The sequence below is a fragment of the Canis lupus genome, chromosome 3 (assembly GCF_048164855.1).
Source record: "Canis lupus baileyi chromosome 3, mCanLup2.hap1, whole genome shotgun sequence".
NCBI classification, from domain to species: domain Eukaryota; kingdom Metazoa; phylum Chordata; class Mammalia; order Carnivora; family Canidae; genus Canis; species Canis lupus.
Genome location: NC_132840.1, coordinates 86061336 through 86086326, shown reverse-complemented (window position 1 = coordinate 86086326; position 24991 = coordinate 86061336). Strand labels below are relative to the sequence as shown.

At 49.0% G+C, this 24991-nt stretch overlaps 1 protein-coding gene across 7 annotated transcripts in view; it reads right to left on the bottom strand.

Annotated features, from left to right (window-relative positions):
• NTM (neurotrimin) overlaps positions 1-24991 on the bottom strand; it is a 941158-nt gene that overhangs the window by 397954 nt on the left and 518213 nt on the right. For 3 of the 7 annotated variants that reach the window (XM_072822741.1, XM_072822742.1, XM_072822746.1), the window contains exon 2: positions 6551-6635. In XM_072822741.1, the coding sequence (XP_072678842.1) occupies positions 6551-6635 (85 nt within the window). Of the gene's footprint in view, positions 1-6550; positions 6790-24991 lie in introns of those variants that run through there. The other 4 variants (XM_072822743.1, XM_072822744.1, XM_072822747.1 and 1 more) reach the window with 3 other exon arrangements.

The window sequence follows — 24991 nt, the reverse complement described above, 5'->3', positions numbered from 1 at the left end:
GCTGACTGTCGCGACGCTGTCAGCAGATGCTCTGGCACTTAGTAGGGAACGGCGGCTCTCTTTCAGGCACAGGTAGCCCCACACGAGGGCTCATGGCCACGTGGGGAACCACCTCACCCTTCTGGAAGGCATCTCTGTGCAAGACTGATGGTCACTACCCTCATTGTCTGCAAGAACCAGTGCCTCAACTCCCCAGTCTCTGCAATCCCTTCAAACTCAAAAGAAACATTTCTACAAGGTGCTTGTAGGTGAGGCATGCAGGAGGGCCAGGCCGTCCCTCCGTGCCCTTCGCCAGGTGCCCATGAGAATTGGCATGCTCCTTCTCCTTCTGCCCCGTGCCTGGTTGGGTTTTTAGTTTTCCCATTATAGTTTTTGGCTCCTCAAAAGGCTGAGTAGGCTTCCAGGAGCTTCCCTGCACAACCCCATATGTCCATGATCTTCTGAGCCACAAGGCCACAGGCTGGATGCCTGGCAAGCCCCGGAGGTGAGCACACAGTGGTCCATCCAGGGAGGAGGCAGGGCAAGCAGAACAGCCCAGGCTTCCTGAGCGGCATTGCTATTCTGAACGAGTTAACTCATAAAGAACAGATCGATCGCTACACCACGAGACCACCACTGGCAGCCAACTCCAAAGAGAGAGAAAGAAGGATGGGCCGGGAGGTGCCTTTCTGTCCCCCTCTTTATCTTGAAAATGCTAATTTCCCTGAGGTCCACCTGGGGTTGAATCCTTCGTCAGAGAGGAGCATTTCTTCAAAGGCTTGGGGCCCGGGTAGGGCAGTGGCCTGGCAGGAAGAGGCACGCGTTCTGGGTGCAGCTATGAAGCAGCCGACAAATGACACAGTCCATCTGTGTCCCTGGCAGAAAGACACCAGCCCGATCGCTGGTGTGCGTTGTATCTCCTCAAGAGCAACCTCACACAGCTGGGCGGCCTGGGCAGAAATGACAGCGAGCCAGTCACACGTCCAGGGCAAGGACGACATAGGACAACCCGGGGCAAGGAGGAGGAGACGGTGATTTCAGACTGCCTTCAATCACTCCTGCAACAACTATTTCCTGGGCACCTTCTCTCGGCCCAGCACTGGTTACACACAGTGCTGAATGAGACAGGGCAGGTACCTGTTCTCCAGAACGTCACAGTGTGGTTGGGGAGGACAGATCACAAACACACAACCAAACATACGACTAGGAACACTTCAGATACGGATGCCTGCCCTGAAGAAAGAAAAACACAACCCAGATGATACGCTGGTGTGCGACGGACGGGTGGGGTGGTAGGGGTTATTCTGATTTGGGTAAAGGCTCTAGTGACGGGCTTCCACCTGAGTGGAGGCCAAAATGATAACCAACTGTCCATGGAGACAAGTAGAAGGGCCCTGCAGCAAGAATTTGTTTCCCAAGCTGATGAGGTAGAGAAAAGGCCAGGATGTCCAGAGCAGACAGACAGGCCGGATGGCCACTCTGACTTTATGAGCAAAAACCACGGGCCGAGCCCTGGGCTGGGTGTTGGGATACAGACATGAAGAAGGCATAGCTCTGCCCTCAAGAGGCCATGGGCTGGCTGGAGAGACAAAGGGAGAACCCATCTGCTATACAGTGAAATGCTAAGTGCTTGACATGATACGAATAAGGTGCCACAGCTTCCGACGTGTAGAAGGGCACTCCCTGGGTTTTCTCAAGTTTCAAAAACACATTATTCTGTGCTATTCCATGGAGTTGCTATATCAAAATCCGACTTCAATCTTGGACATTTATCAGATCTTTTCTTCTTAACTCATCCAATTTTTTTTTTTTTCTGTGGCAAAGCCTGCAGTCTAGATAAGTGACAGAAGGTAAAGCTCAGGCTCTGATACTCTCTTACCAGATGATCTCAATGAAATAAATCTTTTTACTAGCTGTTACCTCATTGGGGGAATATATGACGGCAGGAAACACATTTGTCGGGATTGCCAGGCAACAGGTGGACACTTAGTGGAGGTCTCCAGTTAATGACATCCACACAGCTGGGCACCTCAGGCTCTCCTGCCCCTCACTCCTTCTTCAGTATTCCCATAGAGGACCCAGGCCCACCCCACTCGGAGACAGGAAACTCTTTTCTGATCACACATACACATACATACACCCATTGGCTCGTGGGCACATGCTGCCTCACCTGCCCGTTACCTCTTTGTCCACCGTTACCACCTTTTGAGTTGGACTCAAGGCCCCGGAGTATGAAGTCCAAACCTCATGTCTTTTCACATCCCAAAACCCAGCTCAGGGCCCTTCACGTAAGAGCCTCTTAATAAATCCTTGCTGGTTGACCACAGCTGTATTTTAAGGCATGATGCTAGAGAAATGCGGTAAAGAGACCAATTGAACTCAGGCCGGGGGATATTTACGTTTTGTCCTCATTCATCTTATCTGTTGAGTAAACACGAGGGAGCCCACAGTGCTCATGGCATTATAAGGCACCATCTCTGCTTTCCAAGCACTAGCTGCCCCCCAATGCACGAGAAGAAAGAACACAGAAAGTTCCACATTGCAGGAGAGGGTCTAAGCCAATGTGAGCAGAGGAGACACTCAGTATCAGCACGGAGTTAGAACTCAGAACGCAGTAGGGACTCGACTCCCTGGTGCGCAAAATCAGCCCTGAGTCAGTGTCCCAGCCCTGCCACTTGCTATTTGTCTGATTTTACCTAAATTCCTCTCTTCAGACCTTCACTTCCTCAGCCACCAAGTTGAGATAATGACCTGCATTTCAGAGAGTTGTTGTAAACATTAAATGTCACTATGCATACAAAATAGTTAACACACACAGGAACCCGTGGATCGCCCACAGCACTACTCATTTTATTGACATTATTGTTACTCGCACCTCGTTGCTGGCTTCAAAACTTCCTATCTGTGCAACCTGAATCGAACGATGGAAACTCTCCATGCCTCGATTTCCTCATGTGTAAAATGGGGATGCGAACAGCACCTACACCACAGAGTCTTTATTAGGGCTGAATGTGAATACCATGGAGCAGGACAACTGGTGAGATACTATGCAAACCAGAATTCTCCCGGACACAGAGCAAGTGCTCCCTAAACCTTGGTTCATGTTCTTATTACTGCACATTCTGTTCTACATAACCTCACCCTCTTAAAAAAATATATGCATACAGACTAGCAGCAGGAGGGCAGAGAGGGTGGGAGATTGCAAATTGTTTGCGATTCCTTTCAGGCTGTCAATGCCACGGTTGGGTGAAAGGTTTCCCAATACCTCCACAAGGATCGTTAGCACTAATTGGATGAAATAAAACATTTTTAAAAGTTTCCTCACATTAGAATCTGCTGCTGAAGCATTTGTTCTTTGGGGACTAGAAGAGATCTTCAAAAAATGAAACTGGTGAGAACAAAGCAGAATAACATGAAACCAAAGCAAAAAAGTCCTCTGCTGGCTGAGAAGTAAACTACATGGCCCTCATGGTCAGCCACCACAATATGGATAGGGCGGCTCTCCAGGGCAGAGCACAGGTGCCTGGGGCCTCTGGACTTGTATTCTGTGTAGCTTGGTCAAATGCTGAAAAAAAGAAAGAAGAAGAAGAAAGAAGAAAGAAAAAAGAAGAAAGAAAGAAAGAAAGAAAGAAAGAAAGAAAGAAAGAAAGAAAGAAAGAGAAAGAAGAAAGAAAGAAAAGAAAGAAAGAAAGAAAGAAAGAAAGAAAGAAAGAAGAGAAGAAAGAAGGAAGGAAGGAAAGAAAGAAAGAAAGAAAGAAAGAAAGAAAGAAAGAAAGAGAGAAAGAAAGAAAGAAAGAAAAAGAAAGAAAGAAAGAAAAAAGAAAGAAAGAAAGAAAGAAAGAAAGAAAGAAAGAAAGAAAGAAAGAAAGAAAGAAAGAAAAAGAAAATAAAGGAAGGAAGGAAGAAGGAATGGAGGGTAAGAGGAAGGGAAAGAGGGAAGAACAAGAAAAGATCCACATAAACACACAAAGAGCAACAAAAAACAAAACCAAAACCCAAAAACCCCAGAGCTTGGAGCCAATGGACTCCTACAACCCAGAGTCATGTTATGTGCAAATGTAGCCATTTTTATGAATACAAATTCCTATTTGCTTCTTTGGGCACAGAATTACACAGTACGGAGGCTATGCTTGAGAATTCAAGGGCTGGAAGTCCACAAAAGTTCACCCCAACATGGTGGACCGCACTTGCTCTAGTGCATGAGAGCCTGAGAAGAATGAAGGTCATCCTGCAGAGGTATGAGCATCCGCGTGCAAGTCATCTGCTACACCTGCTGCCAGATTCACATCCCCAATCATTCCCATGGCCAGAGGCCACATCCTAGCTCCTCTAATCCCTGCCCTGTGGGGCTCCATCCACTGGAACAGTCTTCCTCCTGCATCTCGGTTAGACACTGAGTCCCAGGGGCTGGCACAGAATGGCACAGAATGGCAGGAGGTGTTCTAGGAGGGCCTTTTCATGCCACGGTAGGGTTGGGTCTAGAGAGGAAGCCCCACCATATTCCACTTTCTCCCAAAGAAGACCAGAGCAGATGTGAAAATGCAAACAGACATGAGTGTGTGAAAAGGACAGGAACAGGAGGCCCAGAGCGAGCAAGAAAGGCATGGAAGGAAAGATAAAGAGAAGCAGCCAGTACGTGATAATGCAATTTTAAGGAGAAACTGCTCCTAACTGAGGCCCATGCCCTGGCTCAGCATCTCCTGCATTTAGTCACTCTCCAGGGACTCTGGGTTCTCATGAGCCTCGAGGGGCTGAGACCAGATCCTGACTCACCCGACCCCCCTCACTGTCCCTATGATGTGGGGCCACTGTCTGCCAGGGCTCCTTTGCTACTTCTGTACCTGCAAACCTCTACCTGGCTGATTACCTTCCACCTTCTCATTGAAAATACCACCCCGTCTGTTCCTAAAATGTTCTCCATGTGAGGATGTCTCTGTCTCATCTCCCGGGGACAACGGTTTGGAGCTAAGGGTCAGGGACAAAGGGAACAACCAGAGAACACTTAAGTCATCATTGCACTGTTAGGGCTTCATGTCTCTATCTCTCATTAAGCAGCCGGAAATCACAGCATTTCTAGAGCTCGGTGAAATCCCCTTGTAAAGCAGATACAGTCATTCTGGGGGTGGGGGGGGGGAGGCAGTTAGATACTTAACCTTTGTCCAAAACAGTCCCTACAGGCCTTCATGGAAGAGGTGGCTTTGCTGAACCAATGAGAAACTAGGAATTCACTCGGGCCATGGAGGTTGGCTCCCCAAAGGCACTGGATGCCTGTAGGCCTTTCGTGGGTCCTTAAATCACAGCTTCCCGTGGCAATGTCCTAACAAGTCTGCCCTGTACTGCCCGTAGCCCCTCCTCAACATTTTCTGTCCTGCGGGTATCTCCTTAAGGGTGCCATCCACAAACAATGCAATTTTAGAAGAACAGTCACCAGGGGCAAAACAATGGGCACCAGCACCAACAGCATCCTTCCAAGGGTCTTCACATGCGAGGGAGAGGATTACTGCCTTGCTGCCTGGCAGCCGGCTCCACAGCCCAGCTTGGAAAACTTTATGTAAGAGGGCACGTTACATCAAAGACAGGCAGAGAATTACTCTTCGCGTGAACCTTCTTAACTTCTACCTCACGCGGACTCTTCCTAAAATTCCAGAGAGTGAGATTTTCCATCATAGTCACTAGTCCTCTGCGCCCCTCTCCTGAGTGGTGCACCTCCGTAGACACTGGAGACGGAGTTGACGCGCCAGCGGACAGGGTAATCAGGGACGCAGCCTCGTCCCACCTCATGCAAGACAGAGCCACGACTCTCCTTCTCCTCTTCGGTCTCTGCGAGCCTTAGCCACCCCCCCCCAACCCCCCAAGCCAATCAGGACCCAACTCAGCGCTGAAATCTGCAATCTGCTCGGGAGAGGAGTTGTGCACGGCATCCGCGGTCGGAGCACCGAGAGAGAACAGCTCACCAGAGTACATGACATGTTTCCGTGGACAAATCAGACTCATCTCCATGACTTCAGTCTCAGAGAGCCATGTTTAGACAAGCATGTCCTGCAGCCCACCGGCTCCTGGCATGAAGGCAGCCCAGGAGAGCCCAGACCCGTCATCGGCCCAGGACACAAGGGCAGCTGTGCAGGTGCACAGGAGCCCCCTGGCCACGGCCACCACCACCACGACCACCACCAGGACCACCACCACCCCGCGCCCGGGGGCGCCCAGAGTGCAGGCATTCACCACTCCTCCTTCGGGACTCATTAACTTCAGAGCGACTGCTCGCTGCAGGTCCCCAGTCACCACGGCCACCAGGCCACAGTCCTCGACCTCAGCGACCCCCTGCCTCTGCCGCCCCTCGTGCTTACCAAGTCCGGGGGCAAAGAGGCCACTTTTTTGGGGGGAAAGGCTCACCTCCCGACCTGGGAGCGCCCCCCTAACAGCGCCAGGCTCCTGGGGCAGCGCGCTGGGCCGGTGCACCTGCGGCCCCCGCGCCGGCTGCTCCCGCGGCGCGCGCACCTGCACCCCTGCCCCTGTCCTCCCGCAGCCCGGGCACAGCGCCCTGATCCACGCAAGGAAGGCAGCTCCCTACCTGAGGGTGGCGCTCTCCCCCTGCCGGACCGTCACGTTGTCCATGGCTTTGGGGAAGGTGGCATCTCCGCTGCGCACGGGCACTCCTGTGGGCACAAGGAACAGCAGCCTGAGAGACACGACCACGAGGCACTTCCAGGGCAGGAGCAGGTGCCCACAGACCCCCATCCTCGACGGCCGCGGCTTCCCGGGGCTCCGGCGGCGGCGGCGGCGCGCACACCCCCCACCCCGGGCGGGCGCGGGCGGCGGGCGGGGCGAGGGCGCGGGCTCGGGACCCGGCAGGGACCCCGCGGCGGCCGAGGGGCGCGCGAGGCGGAGAGCGCGCAGCCGCCTGCGAGGCTCAGGACTCCTCCCCCGGACCGGGCCTCGGACCGCCGGCGTCCGCGGGGCGCATGGAAGGGGGCGTCCTCCGCGTCCTCCTCCTCCTCCTCCTCCTCCTCCTCCTCCTCCTCCTCCTCCTCCTCCTCGGGGCGGCCCGGGCCGGGGGCCAGCAGGCGCCGGGCAGGTGCGGAGGCGCGGGCGCGTCTCAGGAGCCGCTTCTTCGCGCTCGCAGCTCCGACATGGCACTTGGGAGTGGAGGGAGCACTTTGCAGCCGCGGCGGCGGGGCGGGGGGGGGGGTGCAGCAGGTGCAGGAGGGAGACGGGCGTCGGTCCGAGCCCGCTCCCCGGGGCTGGTTCGCAGGTGTCTCAGTCCACGCCGGGGGGGGGGGGCAGCAAGGGGGGGGCGGGCAGCAGGTGCACGGGGGGAGGGGGGGACGGGGCGTGGGTCCGAGCCGGCTCCCCGGAGCTAGTCCGCAGGTGTCTCAGTCCACGCCGGGGGTGGTGGTGACGGGGTGGGGGGAGGTCAGCAGGTGCAGGGGGGCGACGGGGCGTGGGTCCCAGCCGGCTCCCTGGGGCTGGTCCGCAGGTGCCTCGGTCGGTCCACGCCGGGGGGGGGGGGGGGCAGCAGGTGCAGGGGGACGGGGCGTGGGTCCGAGCCCGCTCCCCGGAGCCGGTCCGCAGGCGCCTCGGTCCGCCGGGGGCTGCTGGCGGCGGCGGCGGGGTGGGATCCGACACTTTCTCCGTTAAGTTTCGGAGGCGGGAGCGCCGGCAGGAAAACAATCCGGAACAATGGCCAAGGTGCAGAGCGGCGCGGGCGGAGGCGGCCGGCGGGGCTGCGCGGGGTGCGCCCGGGCTCCTGCGGCAGCCGCGCCGCCAACTCGGGGACGTCCCAGGCCCAGCGCCGCGGCGTCCCTCGCGGCTCCCTCGCGGCTCCCGCTCGCTCGCTGCGGACGGCGGGGCGCAGCGGGGCCCGCACCGCGCGGATGGCTCAGCCGCCGCCCCCGGCCCGCGCTCCCCCCTCCCGGGAGCGGCCCCGACGCGCGGGCCCGGCCCCGGGTTGTCATGGCAGCGGCGGGGCGGTCAGCGCCGCTCTCCCCTCTCCCCTCTCCCCTCTCCCCTCTCCCCTCTCCCCTCTCCCCTCTCCCCGGGCCGCGGCGGGCGGGCGGGGCTCCCGGGGCGCTCCTGGGGCGCGGGGCGCGCCTTAACCCCTGCGGCGCCGCGCGGTGCCCCGGCCCCGGCCCCCGCCAGGACTCCAACCCTTTCCCGCCGCCCTCCCCCTCCCCCTCCCCCTCCCCCTCCCCTCCCCTCCCCTCCCCTCCCTCCAAGACCTGCCACTTGCGGAGGAAGCAGCAAGGCAAAGTTACCAGGCCGCCCTAACAAGCCCAAGACACCTCCTGGAAGGGTCACAAACTCATTAACTAGGGAAGGAACCCCCCGCAGCACGCTCGCCTGCACCTTTACAGTCATCAGATTCATTCCATTAGCATTTAGAGGGGATTTGGAGCGCGTGGGGAGGATGCTGCTTCGGGAGGGAATCGCATTCTTCTTCCAGAGTCAACGCCCACCCAGGCCCCCCACCCCTCCCACCAAGGAAGCTCGACTCCGCACCACCATTCTCCACGGAGAATATCCTCCACTTATAAAGTTAATGCAAAATCACAGAAGCCCCTTCGTGTGTGCAACTGGCAAGACCGCATCAAAATGTTGGTCAAGGGGCAGCCTGGGTGGCTCAGCGGTTTAGCATCTACCTTGGGCCCAGGGCTTGACCCTGGAGACCCGGGATACAGTCCCGCATCAGGCTCCCTGCATGGACCCTGCTTCTCCCTCTGCCTGTGTCTCTGCCTCTCTCTCTCTCTCTCTCTCTCTCTATCTTTCATGAATAAATAAATAAAATCTTTAAAAAAAATTTTGGTCAAGGTCCCACACTAACTTAGCACACTTAATTCTTATTTGGTCCACATTAAAAGATGCTAGCCCTGCAAAAGTGCTCATTCAGAGGAATGAGTGTGAGCCACTTGCTTTATTTATACTGCAGACTCCCAAGTTCCCTGGGTTGCACAGTCTTTGCAGGGCTGATTTCATCTAACGAGGTGTGTTTTTTTGAATTCCTGAAACTCAGGGAGAAACAGGATTTGCCTCAGCTCCTATCACTTCTCCTCTCTGGCTGCTGGTGGGTCCCCACATACCTACATTTTAATTTCACCCCTTAAGTCCAACTTTGACAGAATGTACATTCTCCTTCCGGGGGCCTGGCCCCTGCTGGAGGGAGGAGCCCAGAGCGGCCCAGCCCACACCGCAGTGCCAGTGCCCACACTAGCATAATCTCTCCCCAGGGACTTCCAGATCTGAGCCTCTTCCACTGACCCAGATTCTCCCTGGGGAGACTTTACCATAATCACCAACAGTGACTTTAGGTCTCCCCTGTTGACTTTCTATCAGATCCAACCAGGAAGCTGGTTTTATTCAACAGTTGTTAAGTAACAGAAAGACTTCTTCCCAAAAGCCATCTGGTCAACACCAAAAAAAGACTGAATTGTTTTTAACTATTAGAGCCCTGGTGCCAGAAAATCCTCACACCTTGCAGGTCGTAACCACCACTTACAAGTAGGTAACGCACATGTTAGAGATGAAACAAGCATCTTGCCCCTCATACTCCCTACTCTAGATTGGTAGGGACAGGGGCAGGGTTTGCAGATGCGGGAGCCATACTCCAGGCTAACAAAGACAGACTGAGCAGACGTGCTTTTCTCTTTTAATAGTTGGTCAGAAAGTGATCAGCCAGAAAAGTTGAGCAACTTTACACTGAAGATCTCAATTAATCCATCATTAAGGCCACTTTTTTTCCCTCATCTCTGGTGATTTCTCCTGAGATTAACTTCTCAGGGAAACCCATCTGCTACTTTTAGCCAGTGGGGACCATTTGATGTATAGCACCAAAAAAATCAATTGTCGTCTTACGGCTGCAGCACGTGACTTTTCTATCAGGAAACAACAACAACAAAAGCAAAAACAACAACAACACAGGGGCCTCTGTGGAAAGCAAGAGAGTATTGTTTATATTTTTGAAAGAAAAAAATAAAGAAAAGAAAAACCTATTTTTGCATCAGTCCCTTCTTGCAAGACCCTATCCTATGTCCATTTTACAATGGGAAACTCTGGAACTAGTAAGTAAAGAGTGAGATTGTGTTTGTTGACTCATAATCTACTGAATTTGGGGTTCTGCTTCCCCTAAAGCCAAGGAGTTACCTCTAATCATCTATCCACTGTACCTGCCCCTCGTGCCCCCCATCCCTCTGTGTACACACCTCCTCACCACCTCAGCTGGAAGTAATTACAGTGGTGGAACAGGAAGAGGGATTCATTCTGGGTTTTGGAGTCATTTCCCTACAGGCCTGGGAATGGCAGGGATGATTCCTTTCATAATAAATTCTAGTCCCGGCTCTTGCATCTAATTCCCAGGTAGGTACAAATGAGCATTAGTTTTTGCATCTGGGAATGTGGATAATGACAACAACCGGCCTTCCCGAGAGACCTACATACATGATTAACTCTACAGGAAAATACTTAGAAATCCATTTAAGGTGGAAGATGCTTTATTAATACATTTTGCCTGCCGCCACTTCATTATTATGACTGGGCAGGAAAATAATTCTTCATAGGGGTTCTTTAAGATGTTCGGTTTATACCAGTCTGCATGCCATTGATCTGAGACAGTCAAACCATCTTAGTCTCCGGCCCTGAAGGGAGGGTGCTGAGCTGCAGCATCTGGCAGGAGACCCAGCAGAGCTCAGTTTAAGCTCAGGGTGCAGGGAGCAAAACCACCTGCAACCTCCTACCTGCTCTCTGGGCCCAGGGACCCAAACTTTACCCAAAACTAGAAGTTTAGGAAGCCGTGAAGGACCAGAGACGCCTGCGCAATTAACAAGGCAAAATCCATTTCATTCAAACTTGTTAATGAAGTTGTTTGAATAGATGAAGCTCCAAGTCATATGTCAACTCCCTGCCCATCCCCTAATCCCTAAATATAACCAACACTTAGTGGCTTATCTTATATCCCATCTCGTGCTTCATAAAAACTGCTGGATTTATTTTATTTTTCCCAGCATATCCGAGTTAATGAAAAGGGGATGACAGTCAGAGCAATTTCATTATTTGTGTTCTTTATAGAAACAACTTCCTTTCTGCCTCCTGGAAAGCAGCATCCTAACAAGCGCCCACCTCCACCTTCTTCCCCCCATCTCCCTCTCCTTCCTCCCCTTCCTCCCGCATACACGTATACTGTACACATAAATCAACTTGTCACATCTTGTCTCTGTGCTGACAGCTGTAATTGCTTCAGGTTATAAAAATATCTATAGGACAATGCCTTTCAAGCTCACAGACACACACACACACACAGACACACACACACACACACACACACTGAGCAAAAGAAAGCAATCATACTCCCTTTACTGATCCAGTGACTGCAAAGGAGGGGCGGGGTGGGGTGGGGGGAGCTTTGCCTGCAGACCCTGGGGAGCTGGCAGGCAGGTGAGGAGACAGGAGTACAGAGTGACTCCTGGCAGCAGTAGCATCCAACACCAGAGCAGGGTTGAAACAGGAGAGAAATTCCCAGTGAAAGGGAAAATCAGCTGTTGTTTTTGTTTTACTCTGTGTTACCTACAGCCAGCCACAGCCGGGGTTAGCTGAAGAGCCATGAATATTCCACGCACACAAAAGACCAAAAGAAGAGCACTAGCTTAAGAAATGCCAGTTCTGCTTCTCCTTCTCTAAAAAGGCTAAAGGCCCCCCTCTCCTGGTGGAGATTCCAAACAGGAGCGCAGGCAGCGAGATGAGAAATGCAGGGCAGTGGGAGTGGTGAGGCCCGTAGTAGACCCCGAAAGGTCCCATCAGGAAGGGCAGAGCGGGTCTGGATAAAGAGCCGCCTCCAGGGCAGCAGGGATGGGCTGGAAGCTGCAAAAATACTCGCTATTCTTTCCCACCAATACGAATTCAAGATCAAAATACAGTCATTGTTCATCTGGGCTAGAGTCCGGCATGTTAGGACTTCAACAGATGGAGCAAAAGAGCAACTTGAAGAAGGGGGTGAAGGCCCCGAGGAGAAAAAAAGGGTCACGAATAGAGAGAATGGAAAAGGAGTGCGGTAAGAAGTGGCAAAGGTCAGGCTATCTACAGACTTGGAAAGCCGTGCAACTTTCTAAGAGGTACATGAAGGGGAGGGATGGTTGGAAGAATAATTGGGAGGTAGACAGAAAAGTGAGGAAGAGCACAATGAGCGATTAAAATCAAAGAGCCATGAACGCAAAAGCCAGATGCTCACCAAGCCAAGAGCAGAATTCTTTGGGGGCAGATAGGATTTGGATCCTGATGAGACCCTGGATTCACAGAACCACACAGTGATATGGTCAGAGGGGCCCTTGGAAGATATTTTGTATGAACCACTTATTTCAGAAGTGGAGGATCCAACCCAGGAGGGAGAAGTCATTACCGTGGGGACAGAACGGGGATAACTGGTAACCCAGAACCAGGACTCGGGATGCCCGGCTCCTCTCTGCCATATGCGTCAGGTAAGGACACTGCATCAGCGCCGACTAGTAAAATAACTCCTTCGGCTGCTACTTCTGTGGGCAAGAGAGAGAACTAGTGAAGAAGGGATGCCATCCCCCCTCCGAGGACCTCTGGGAATCCCATTATTCCACGGGTTTCAGTGTATTCAGTAAACAGCGATGGGTAGACTTGCTCGCATGGAGCAGGAATCTCGTTGTAGTTACGGATACGCACACGGAAGGCATAGCCCCTGCCTTTGATTTGCTTACAGTCTAGGTGACCAGGTCTGGCAGTGCTCTTACCCGGATTTATATTCACGAGTCTGAAGTTATAACGAACTCCACCCCACGCTCCCCGCAAGCCCTTGAGAACATTCTCCATGCTAAGGAAAGCAAGCTGGAAGATACCTCCCCCTGGGAATCCCTTTGACTGACCCCTTAGCCTGTCCAGATCTCTAGGCACTGACCATGATTTCCCAAGCTTCATTCACTTACTGATTTTTTTTTTTTCAGTACAAAGTTATCAATGAAGAAGGACCATGGGCTCTGGAATCAGTCAGACACTCATCCTCTTCATCACCAGCTGTGAGACCTTGACTTTGGGGAAATGACCTCACCTGTAAAATAACGGCAACAGTGGTGCCCACCACAAGCAGTGGTTGATGAAGAAACAAGACAATAGATGTAAAGAGTCAGGCAAAGGCCTATGGCACACACTGCAGGGGGTCCCGTGGCGGGCACTCCTGTGCTTCTACGCGGGACCGACTGGGACAGAAGGACGCTGGGCCTGGTCTTCATGCAGACAACCCAGGGGAAGCCTACCGAGCACAGACCTGTGAACACCACCAGCGTCCAGATCCTGAGGTCCATCTCCATCATGGAGACAGCAGACACGTCGTGCTGAGATGTGCTTATAATGGGGAAGTAGCTTGGCCTTCAAATGGGGCCAGGAAGAGGGTGGCCCCCCAGTTCCCCCCGGAGCATGTTGGCCTCAGTGTTCTGCAAAAGCACACAGAATACAGGCCTGTGGGAAACAGTCTGTGCTTGAGAAACAGGGTAGGGCTTTCTCTTCATGGGGCAGCCTGTGAACTTTTATTCGTCGTGCTCCCACATGTAACTGAAACATAACGAAAGAACCTGAACAAAAGACGAGAGCCCTCTGTCCCATCATTAAGTGAGCGATCGCCTCTGACTTCCTTCAACTCCTTCCACTCCTTCCAGGAAACTTCATGGCCTTCATTGAATTCCTACGAGCCTGATGGCTGAATCCAAAGCCTTCTCAGGTCTAGATCTTAGACTCATCATGTGATGATAATATCCTGTGCTGGCCTCATCTTTCCTGATTTCTACTGTTGAACACCCCACCACAGTGCTTCAGGGCTGGCCTCCTTCCCTCTGTAGAAGGGAGCGAGGGGTCCACGTGCACAGACGGACGCCGGTTCTGACATCCACAGGATGCAACCCCGCCAGAGTCAGGTTGTGGTTTCTCATAGAGAAGAGCCCTCTGAATGACAAGCTCACCAGCCCCCAGCTTGGGACCTTCTACCCAAACTTACTGTCAGAGGAACGTGGCTTGCCTCGACCCCTGCATTGCTTTCTCCCCAAACAATTGCCTTTTACTTATTTCTCTCTTTAATTTCTCCTCTGCATTTTCTTTCGTGGTCTTACTCCTTGCTCGCCAGCCAAGGGCAGCAACAGAAGAGACAAACAATTGGTCGAAAACACACAGGCTCAGTTGTACTTTTTGCTGAAGGTGACACTGTAAATATGATCTTCTAAACCAAAAGATCTGGGTTCTAGTCTCAACTCAAGCCATCCTTCGGTCACCTCAGGTAAGGTGCTTTTTTTGAGTTTTTTAAGTTTCTTTTCTGAATTTTTAATTGTCAAAAGCACCAGCAGCTTCTTCATGTATGGGCCTTTGAGAAGATCTAATGCCTTCTAATGCCTCTAAAGGGGCAATGCCCTTTAGAAAGTCAACCCCTAGAGTAAGACGGAGGCTCCGGGTGGGGCGGGGGTCCACGGTATCACCTGCCACCTGCTGGCTGCATGAGGGTGCTCAAGTCACTTCCGCTTTGCTTCCAAAGGAAGAGTTTGGTTTAGGTGACTTCCAAGGGCCCTTCCAACTCTCATAGCCTATAGTTTTAATGCTTCTTGACACTCTCTTCAAAAAGCTCTTTATCCTTCATATTCACTTCTCAATCCTTCCTGTAGAGAAAAAACCCTCTTCCTCATGTCCTTCCACTCTCTGCGGCACCACGGTATGCACTTCACAATTCAGAACGCTGTTGAACAAAGTAATAAAAGAGCTGCCCTGCATCTAAGTCACACTGATGGCAGAGCCAAGATGATTAAAAGTCTTCCGATAAAGGGTTTCTTTAAGGAAAAGAAAATCCCACAATGCAACCAGCAATGTTAATCTTCAATAAATACGCTGTTAATATTTAACTGGCATTTATTTAAACTTACAGTAACTGTCCTATTAAATCTAAATTAATTGCCCATTTGGGAATCTTCCCCTAAAGCCTAGCTGGGACATGGCTGTCTAGATCATAGTCTATGCCAGGCATCCAGCCATAAAAGAGAATATTTAAGTCATCCTTTTAAGACTAGACTATTAGAATATCATGGTTGGAAGGGTCTTGGAGGTCAACACAACTAGGAAGCTTTATACCACGTATCTTTTGACTTTGGGGGGGGGCTATTTTTCCCCATCTCTGCCCTAAGTGCTTATTATGTCTCCCCTTTATCGCTTTCCCTCTTCTTCTTTTTATTTTTAATTCCCCTCTCTCGCTTTCTCTCCTTACCATCAGTATTTTTTTTTCTCTTGGACTTCATGTCTGAGACTCATTCCGCTGTGTTTTTGTCTCACTCTCTCCTGAGTTTCTTAGAATAACCATTTAGGATACTTAGCAGATTCTATACACACCCATATACAGATATCCATATATAAATGTTATACATATTTTATGTGTCACAAAGACCATTGTGTAACAACAGTTATATATAAAAGACAAAGAGCTGTGAAATAATCCTCGAGTCACACTGCTTTAGAAGGGGCAGTGAGAGTGTAATTGGGTAGAACTGATCTTTGCTATCCCTGAGATCAATCAATAATTTTTATTATAAATGTGGTCCTGGCTGAACTTCTGGGATATTATTTTGCTTTGATTGTAACACATTTACAACATTTCTCCGTCACACACACACTCACTCCCTCACTGTCTTCAGCAAGTCCGTTTACCAGCACAACATGTGGATTGAAAATAAACACCTAATCAAATGGGTTAGTGTTCAAGCTGAGTTAACTTTCCTCAAGAAGTGGGACGTGATGACGATTGAAATAATCCACCCTAAGGTTTCTAAAAGGATAGACCCTTGAGCTCAATTTGTGAAGGGTTCACTGTTTTCCTTGTGGGGCTGGAGAGGGGGTGCGGTGGGGAGGAATGAAGCCGGAGAGGCCACGGGAAGGCAAATATGGGGACACGGATGAGGAAAAGGTGGGCAGATTGGAAGTCATCCCACACATTCTTAAGAGGACTAAATGCATTCTGAACTATTTGCATGAGGAAGGCTTGCATTTGTACTGCCTACAGAAGTCTAGCTTCTTTGTGTGTCTAACTACACTCATACACAAACCATCCCACTTCCTTTTCCTTCTTTACCTCAGTCGCTGTTGGGTTTGTCTAACAACACCACACCATCCGCATAGTGTCTTCAGTTTAAAAAATCCTCCACGTTCAAAGCACCTTCATTCCTCATTTTACTCTGTCTTAGAAATTCAAGACATAGTTGAACACATTTCTGAGGGTTTCTGCATCATCTTGACTTTTACCTTTATGCTGCCCATCTTTATGCATGACCATTAGGAGTTTGAGGACTTTCACAGTGAAGCGATGAATGCTGCAGTTAGAACATCTTAGAACATCTCATTTCGGGATGCCTGGGTGACTCAGGGGTTGAGCATCTGCCTTTGGCTTGGGGAGTGATCCTGGGGTCCTGGGATCAAGTCCTGCATCAGGCTTCCCATGGGGAACCTGCTTCTCCCTCTGCCTGTGACTCTGCATCTCTCATGAATAAATAAATAAATTCTTAAAAAAAAAAAAAAAAGCATCTCATTCCTTCTAACCTGAGAGTTGACGTGGGCTTTCCCTCCTGGGAAGAAATGGTTCCCTAAACCTTCTGAATACCTTCTTCCTCTGGTTTGCCCAAAATGCTCCAAGTGGTGCTGCAGGTAGTGAAAAAGAGCAACTTGTGAGGGGCTTGGAGGAGTGGACTTAATTGGTGCCCAGGTAGCTTTGAACCTGGGGTGGGGGGAAGAACGGGCAAATGTTTTGAGTGTACGTGTGAATAAGAGATAACACGTGAAAATAATTTACCTAAGTTTTCACAACAGTTTGACAAGGTGTCAATATCAAAGATGCCTTAAAAACAAAGTGGGTAATGAGGAGACTATCCTCTTTTTCAAAGGTAGAGAATTAGCTTAAAGCTAAGGCACAAATCAAGGGTAGATTGACATGTTTCTGTATGGAGAGGTATTAATGCTAGATTCCCCAAGGAGTAGTTGCTGGTACCAACCAAATGTAATATTTTTGTCAATGATCTGTCAAAGGGAATTCATAGAGAACTCGACTGACTTTGCAGAAGATATTGAGTTTCCTTGAATGATTAAATCTGCAGTCGACATGGATGAACTGCATACAGCCCACAAAGTTGTGTGAGTGTGCAGAGAAGTGGGCAAATGCGATGCAACATGTTTTAGAAGAAAACATCTAAAGTGTGCTTCTAATGGCCACCTAGAAGTGGTGACTGGGTGGCTCAGTCAGGCAAGAGACCAACTCCTGATTTCAGCTCAGGTCATGAACAGGGTTGTGAGATGGAGCCTCACGTCGGGCTCCGACCTGGGCTTGGAGCCTGCTTAGGATTCTCTCTCTCTCCTTCTCCCTTTGCCCCTCCGCCCTACCCTCTAAAAATAAATAAGTAAGTAAACAACATAGGTAAATAAATAAATAAAATGGGCTTCTAAGACCCTGGACTCTGGGGAGTGGACTTAGGAACAGCCATCAGGATGAACTAAATGTAGACTTCGAGGTAAATGGCTTTGGCTTGAGGGCTGAGCTCTTCAAATCACTGGGTTTACCTTGAAGGCTTTCCTTACCTCAGAGCCTCAATTTTCTCCTCTATTCAGTATGAATATCACCTACCTCATATACTTGCTGTGAAGGTTAAATGAAATAGTATTTGTGAAGTACCCAGTGAAAAACCTGGCGTGCAGTACAGACACCACAAATGGTGGCTAGTGGTTGATTATCCTTCTAAAACCCAGGAAAGACACATTGGAAATAGTCGTGGCCAGTGGCTCCCAAGCGATGATCCTTACAACACATTTTGGAGTATGATACTATGGATTATTGTCTGCAGACATCAGGATATTTTTCCAAAAAGAGAAATGTTGAGCCACACATTTTATGAAAGCTATTAGAAGCATAGAAGCATATTGGGGGAAATAGAAACAAATAAAGAGATGTTACCTTGACTCAAAATTACTGTGTATAAATTCTTCAAATATTACTTTAACAGTTATTACTGTAGCTACAAATAACACAGGGACCTCACACGCCCAGATTCTGAAGTCAGAAATCGCAGTCATTTTCAATCTCTTCTCGCTCACCGCTGCCGACTCCCACATAATCCAATCAGTCCTTCTCCCTCTTGTGGCTTCTTCATGGAAATGTCTTTCATATCTGGCCGCCTTGCTCAACCTCAGCTGCCCAGCCCTGGCCTAAGCCATCGTCCCTCCTTATTGTCTTCTCTGGAAGAGTGAGAGTCTCTCTCGCATAGGTTTCTTTCAGCTGCTCTTGTCAGATCTATTTCGAGCTAAAAATCTGAAATAAAGTTTTCCTGAAAATCTGACCATGTCACTCTGCCAATTCAGTGTTTGGCGACTCCATGCAGCAATTTGAATAGAGTTTCACATCTTTTTTTTTTTTAAGATTTATTTATTTACTTATTATTTGAGAGAGAAGAGAGAGAGAGAGCATGAGCAGGGGTGAGGACCAGAGGGAGAGGGACAAGCAGACTGTGCACTCAACTCGGAGCCCAACACGGGGGTCAATCCTGCGACCCTGAGATCATGACCTCAGCCAAAGTCAAGAGCCAGAAGCTTAACCGACTGAGCCACGTGGGCGCCCTAAAGCTTTACATCTCCGACGTCGTTTCTGAAAACCTCATGATGTGGCTTCTATTTTTACCTTTTTTTCCTGTAACATCTTCCTTTAGAGAGATACATTTGTCTTTATATTAATTTATTCTTATTTTAATCCCTCACAGGTTCTTCTTTCTCAACTCTGGGACTTTGTACAAGACGCGTTCCTGCCTGGGACGCTGCCCCTGCAATTTTCTGGCTGTTTCTAGTCATCCTTGTAAGTTCTAGCTTCCTCCTGAAGACTTGATTTTAACTGTTCCATTCGATGAGGGTAAATGCTCATTGCATCAGTACCTGTAGCATTTGCAATACCTGTAATCATTTAAACTCTGTCTTTTCCTCTGTTATATTCCTGAAACCTTACACAACCCCTGGCACCTAATAGGTTTCTGATAAAGATTTGGTGAATTTAAGTGACTAGGACAGCTGGGAAAATTTCAAAAATTAAAAAGATTTCCTGGCAGGGACTTCCACTAAAGAAACAGTAGGAAGATGAAGGCATTTGGTATTCATGAAGTATAAGGATAGGGTGGACATGACTTAATGACCACACTAGAGCTGGAAATTTAAAAGAAAAAAAAAGCACTTCAAGGAATTGAAAGATGGTAGTTTAAGGATAAAGACAAGCATGTCTGTATAAAAGGTTATACGGACAGAAATAGGATCTAAATAGGATAAGGGAAGGCTAGAATAAATTAATGGGTGACAGACCTATACTGGTTTATTAGGTTAGGGGTGTCTGATGTATATCTCTAACCTTTGAAGTAGGATTCCCACGTAAAACTGCCACTGTCCAAAACAGGTAACTAGGCCATTGGAATTGATGTGACCTGGTGTGACCTTTCTAATGTCATGTTCCCATCTACTCAATAATTCTACCGTGCGCATTGCTAGAGCTAACGGAATTGTGCTTGTCCTTTCCCCATGCACATCTTACAGCACACCCATTCTGGTATATTCGTGTACGTTTGGTAAAAGCATTTTTGAAATTCTGCAAGAAAATGTGTGTGTCGTTTGTGCACTAAATGAACCCTGAGCAGGGGAAAAGCCACCTTTGGGCAGGGTTAGTGGGACTGCCTTCTATTCTTATCCTCCTCTCCAGTGGCTATTTCCTCCACGTCTGACTCCTGACTTCTATTCTTAGCAATGTCTTGGGACACCTGCCCTACCCTGCGCTCACTGTTTCCTTGAGTGCTATTTCCTGATGCACCTTGGCCAGTTTCCTCAGCACCCTTGACTCAATCCTTCTAAAGGCTCAACTTCTCACAACTAGCACTGGGTGACAGTACGTGTCCTTAAACTCTTGGTCCATGGTCTTTTTTTTTCCCCACCTCATTGCTTCCCTACAGCACCCTACCTTCCCGGATATGACGAGGAGCAATCAATTTTCCATATAACTCTTCATTTCTCGCTGCAGTAGAAGATCACTGTGACAGTCATGGTCCAAAACAGTAGATAACACACGGGGCTGCATGCTCAGCTTATGCTCCCCATGGTTTGCTTCACTATTTATGGACAGAACTTCATTTGGGAAGTTCTGTTAGTCATTTTCATTTCCTGAATACGCAGCTGAAAAACATGCACGGGGCCCTGGTGCTCCAGCAATATGGGAAGCTCAAGAGAAGGGCTCTAGAAAATCTCCCCCCAAATCAAGGTTCTGATAAGTTAGAAAGATTGTTTCTGATTGCCCAGCTAGGGCGAAAGCAGCTTTCTCACATGTATGCCATGAGTCCGGCTGGGGTAGGTGGGATGGTACAACAGAGACCGGCATGCTCTTGGTCCGGCCCCCAAGGCTACCGTCTGCTGCAGACAAACATTATAAATAATTGTACAGATAATCAATAAATCACAAGTGGAATACATATTACAAAGGAAAAGTGCAAGATTACAAGAGAACAGAAAATTTCCTATTCATAATCACTCTGTCTCAGCACAGAACGAGGTAAAATATGTGCAATAATAATTCAATGCAAGATGGATGATTGAAGGAATAAACATGTAAAATCATCTAGACTCTAAAGTCTTAATATTTTTCCTTGAGGCCATCCCATTCCCTACATAGACATCTCTACCAGACCCCTTTCTTTCTTCCAAGGGGCAGTAGAGTTCCATGGAACTGAGGTGCCCTTTCCATGTTCTTGTTATTTATCAGACCAAAATAAGAGAAGCTTGTAAGTCAGTTTTTATAAATATTTTCAGTCTACTTATTATGCTCTTGGGAAAGCTAGCTCACCACACTCCTAAAGAAATCCATTCTAATCCCTACATCCAACTTACGACCTCCTAGCACACTCCATGCAAGAATAACATTAATAATAATCAGACTATTAGCCAGAGAGCTTGGTTTGAACCTGAAAAATTTGAGAAACGATCTTCTAAATTATTTTCCAAAGATACCATCTTTAAGCATTAACAGGCACAAGTGACTACTCTGAATTCTGGGAATTGAGCATAATTGCATGGAAACTGACAGGACACAAATGCCAAGAATCCTGTTAACCTTTAATATCTTGAAAAAATTCTCCTTGTAATTATCTCTTTCCTTTGTCCTAACTGTTACTGATGAATATTTAGAGGCATAAGCAAACATGGAAGTGGTTGGATGGTAGGAGTCTTGTTTGGAATCCTAGTTTTCCAGGTATTCCATAAAATAACGAGGTGCTAAATAGAGCACTTGGAAGTTGACTATTTCCACAAGTTGTTTCCATCTCTGTATTTGCTCTGCTCCAGTTCTCTGCTTATAATTCTCCAGGCTGAGCAGGAGCTCCTTTGCATTAGTAATTATACTGAAAATGTAGGTCTGAGGCATTCGGTGTCTAATGCAATTCCTGACCTGTTCTATGTCTTTGGAAAAGTCACTGCACCATTTTCGTGCCTTGGATTTCCTTTCTGTGAAGTGAATATAATGACATTTAGCTCTAACAGCAACAATATTTGCATAGCGCTTTAAACTTTACCGTGGACATTTACATCTCTTATCGCACCTGTGCGCATGTCGCCCGCATTTTTTCCTCCTTTCTGGATTCAACTACCATGGAGGCTGCCCTTGTTTCTCTTCTCTACTATTTTAATTAAATCTTAACTCATCTTTCTGCCCTTAACCCTGCTTCTACTTAAATGGATGCTTTCTTACAGGGACAGAGTAGACTCCTGGGGGTGGTAAGGCTTGGGGTGGAGGGGAGATGGGTTGAACCATAACTGTGGAGACAGTGGTGCCCCTTAGTGCATGGGGGACAAGGAGGCTGGACACTCAGCGATGTGCGGGAGATTCAGTCACAGACGTCGAGTGCACGCCAGGCACTGAGGGGAGTGAAACCTTTTTTTCTTTCTTTCTTTCTTTCTTTTTTTTAAATCTAAGCCCAGGATGTACTCTATTTGCTATATAAACAGAACATTTTTGCAAAGTTTTAATGCTCCCTAATCCTCCAGGAATGAAACTACCTGTAAGCTCAGGGAAGAGTGTGCTTTGATTCGTTCATCAGGTTGAACAATCATCAGTTTGAAAAATCTCATGACCAGCAGCATCGCTTTTGGTGGTATTTGAGTCACCAGTTGTACACCCCTTTTTCTGTGTTGTAGCCATCACATTTGTGGAGAGTCTATATAGGGAAATGGGAGTCTACGCTTCATCACGTCGTATGGTATTGCTAAAGACATATTTTACACTTCTTTGATTATCAATCGCTTGCTATTTATTTCTCTCGTGGATCCGTTTAGGACATTTTTTAAGTAGGTGTATGGGTAGCTTGTTTTATCTAAGAGCTTGATCTTGCATCATATTAAGGAGGTGACAAAATATTTTAAAAATAAGATTTGGGTCTGGAAAAGTAGACAGCTGCTGATATAAACAATTTTGTGCACAGAAGCCAGCTCTCTCCTTCTAAGGCATAGCTCAGTAATGTTTGTTACCTGTTCAGAAAATTGTGGTGTTTCCCTGCCTGTGATATATAGTTCAGGTTCCCAAGTTTGGCAGTCAAGGCCCTTAGAAGTATCCCAAGCCAACTTTCTAGGCTTAGTCTCTGTTCTGGGCTCATCTGTACCCTCATCCATCATCTGGTGACTCCCCAGCTTCTCTACTCAGTTTCCTATTTGGCTCTGCAAGAATCCTCTTCCTTTCTGTCCAGAGTTTTCTAAATCCCACTCAGACATCAGGGACCAGTTGAAATTCCATTTCCTTCATGAAATATTGCTTTTACTGATGCACCCCTTGCCCTTCTCCCTCTTTGGTTAAAAATCAAACCCTTTTTTAAGATATATATCCTAAAGATGGGACATATAACAAATAACATACATTTTTGTGTATTATAGTTGGTCATATACTTGCCTGAACTCACCTAACCTCCCTGAAGGCAGGTGCCATTTCTTGTCCATTTTGTACCACCCCAAGGCTCAGCAAGGTATGTGGCCCCAGAGTATGAGTTCATTGGATTGAACTGGCCTCTCGGTAATTGAGAGAGATAGACCAGATACTATTATCTTTATTTCACACATGAGGAAATTGAGCTTTCAATGAGTTCCAAAAGGTTATATTATGCAGAGTATCAGACGAGCATGCGGTGGAGGGGGAAGAATTTATTATTACCTCCAACTCATGCAAGGCTCAGATATGAACCCTAGAAAAGCATCCAGAGAGGCTGGCCTACATTTCCATGGAAAGAAAACAAAAAATCTCCATTTCTAGGTCAGCTCTCCAATGTAAGTGTTTGGATCTATATCACTCTATATGCCAGTGGTGATGGCAAATCTTCTCTCCCTTAAAGCCTTGTCACCAACTAGAGCTGCAGGTTTCCCCTTCTTAAGACTACGCTCCCAACAGAATCCAGCCAGAAATAAGACGTGGGTTTCCCAGAAACCTCCTCCAGCTCGCCTGGTGGTGGAAGGGTCAGGCTCCAGCTGCGCTCCCTGGCAAGGCTCCAGCCTTGACTACACCCATCCATCACAGCCCAGGCCTGCCCTTCTCGCACGCTGCCTGAGTTGGAAATGGAAGTGGCCTTTTAACAGAACATTGTCTTAGGATTGTGTGAAGCAAGGCTGACAGAGAAAGGAAGATTCATTCCTGACACCAATCATACTAATATCTGTCACCAAAATGACATTTTCCCTTTAATGATGAAAAATTCATCAGGAAAGAGGGAGGAGAAAGAACAACTTTCACAGGCCGCTCTGGTCTGATAGGGAAGAAGCCTTTGCCGCTGCTGTGGCTGGTTTGCAGTCTGAGGAGACAAGAGGGACAGTGGCCAGTCGGTTTACTGAATAGACACGACTGGTACTTGGTTTTGGAAGAGAAGGGTGCAAGCAGATGGAAGCCTGTGGGTGAGGCAGGGTGGCCGGACATCTGACTAATTTCCCGCTAGGCCCGCTGCCTGGCTTTCCCGCGGAACTGATCCCATTTGCTCAGCAACGCTCTGCAGGGCTGCCATGTGCACACCGCACCAGGTCTGGTTCAGCCGAGCAGGTCGCCCGCACGGGTGCACGCCAGGCTACGGGGAAGGGTCCTGTGCACACCTGGGCGGGGAGCACCACAGCCTGCACACGCACACCTGGGCAGGGACCATGGAGACACCAACCAGGCAAGCATGCGGCTGGCAGGTGGAGAGAAGCTGCACACTCGTCTCAGGTGTTCGCAGAGTGAGGAGTCCCCACCAAATCCCAGATTTTTATCCACGAGCCACTGTTTACAGAGATGCTAGGTGCCCACGTCTGTGGAAAACCCTCTTATGCTCCTGGCAGAGTCTGCCTCCCACGACTGAGGCTAAAAAGGCTAGATATTCATGTTCCTGTCCCTTCACCTGCAGCCCACGCGGGAGCTGGGCTGGGACCCCTCCCGAGCTGAGAAGAAGGGGGGCATCCTTTCAGAGCCCCACCGAACCTGTCTCTGACCGCAGCCAGGGGGTCAAAGATCCAGCATCTCAGGCGTGACGAAGGTTCTGGGTCCCAGGGGCTGCTGCGGAGCTTCTGGACGCTGTGCCTCCAGGCCCCTTGAACGTCCTACTTTTCTAAGCCTCCATTAGTAAGGGTTCGGTTACTTGCCACCAAAAGCATCCAAAATACTACGCTCCCGTTACATCGCGGGAGACGTGCCAACCTGACAAGCGCGGCGCATTCCTCGGACTCCTGTACTCAGCCCCGAGCCGCTCTGTGCACACGTGCCTTCGGCTTTGTGCTGCTGCTTTTCTTCGACTGTTATAAACACTGGCAAACGCAGGCTGCTGAGTGCACCCAGAATCATCCCACCCCAGGATGCCTCCAAAGTCTTCATGCTTTTGCAACTCTTTATGCTGTTAATTAACACAACACCCACCCATTAGCTGATCTGCCAGCAAAGCAGCTCGGCATCATTATCTTCTTCATGGAGAAGGAAACTGAGTCA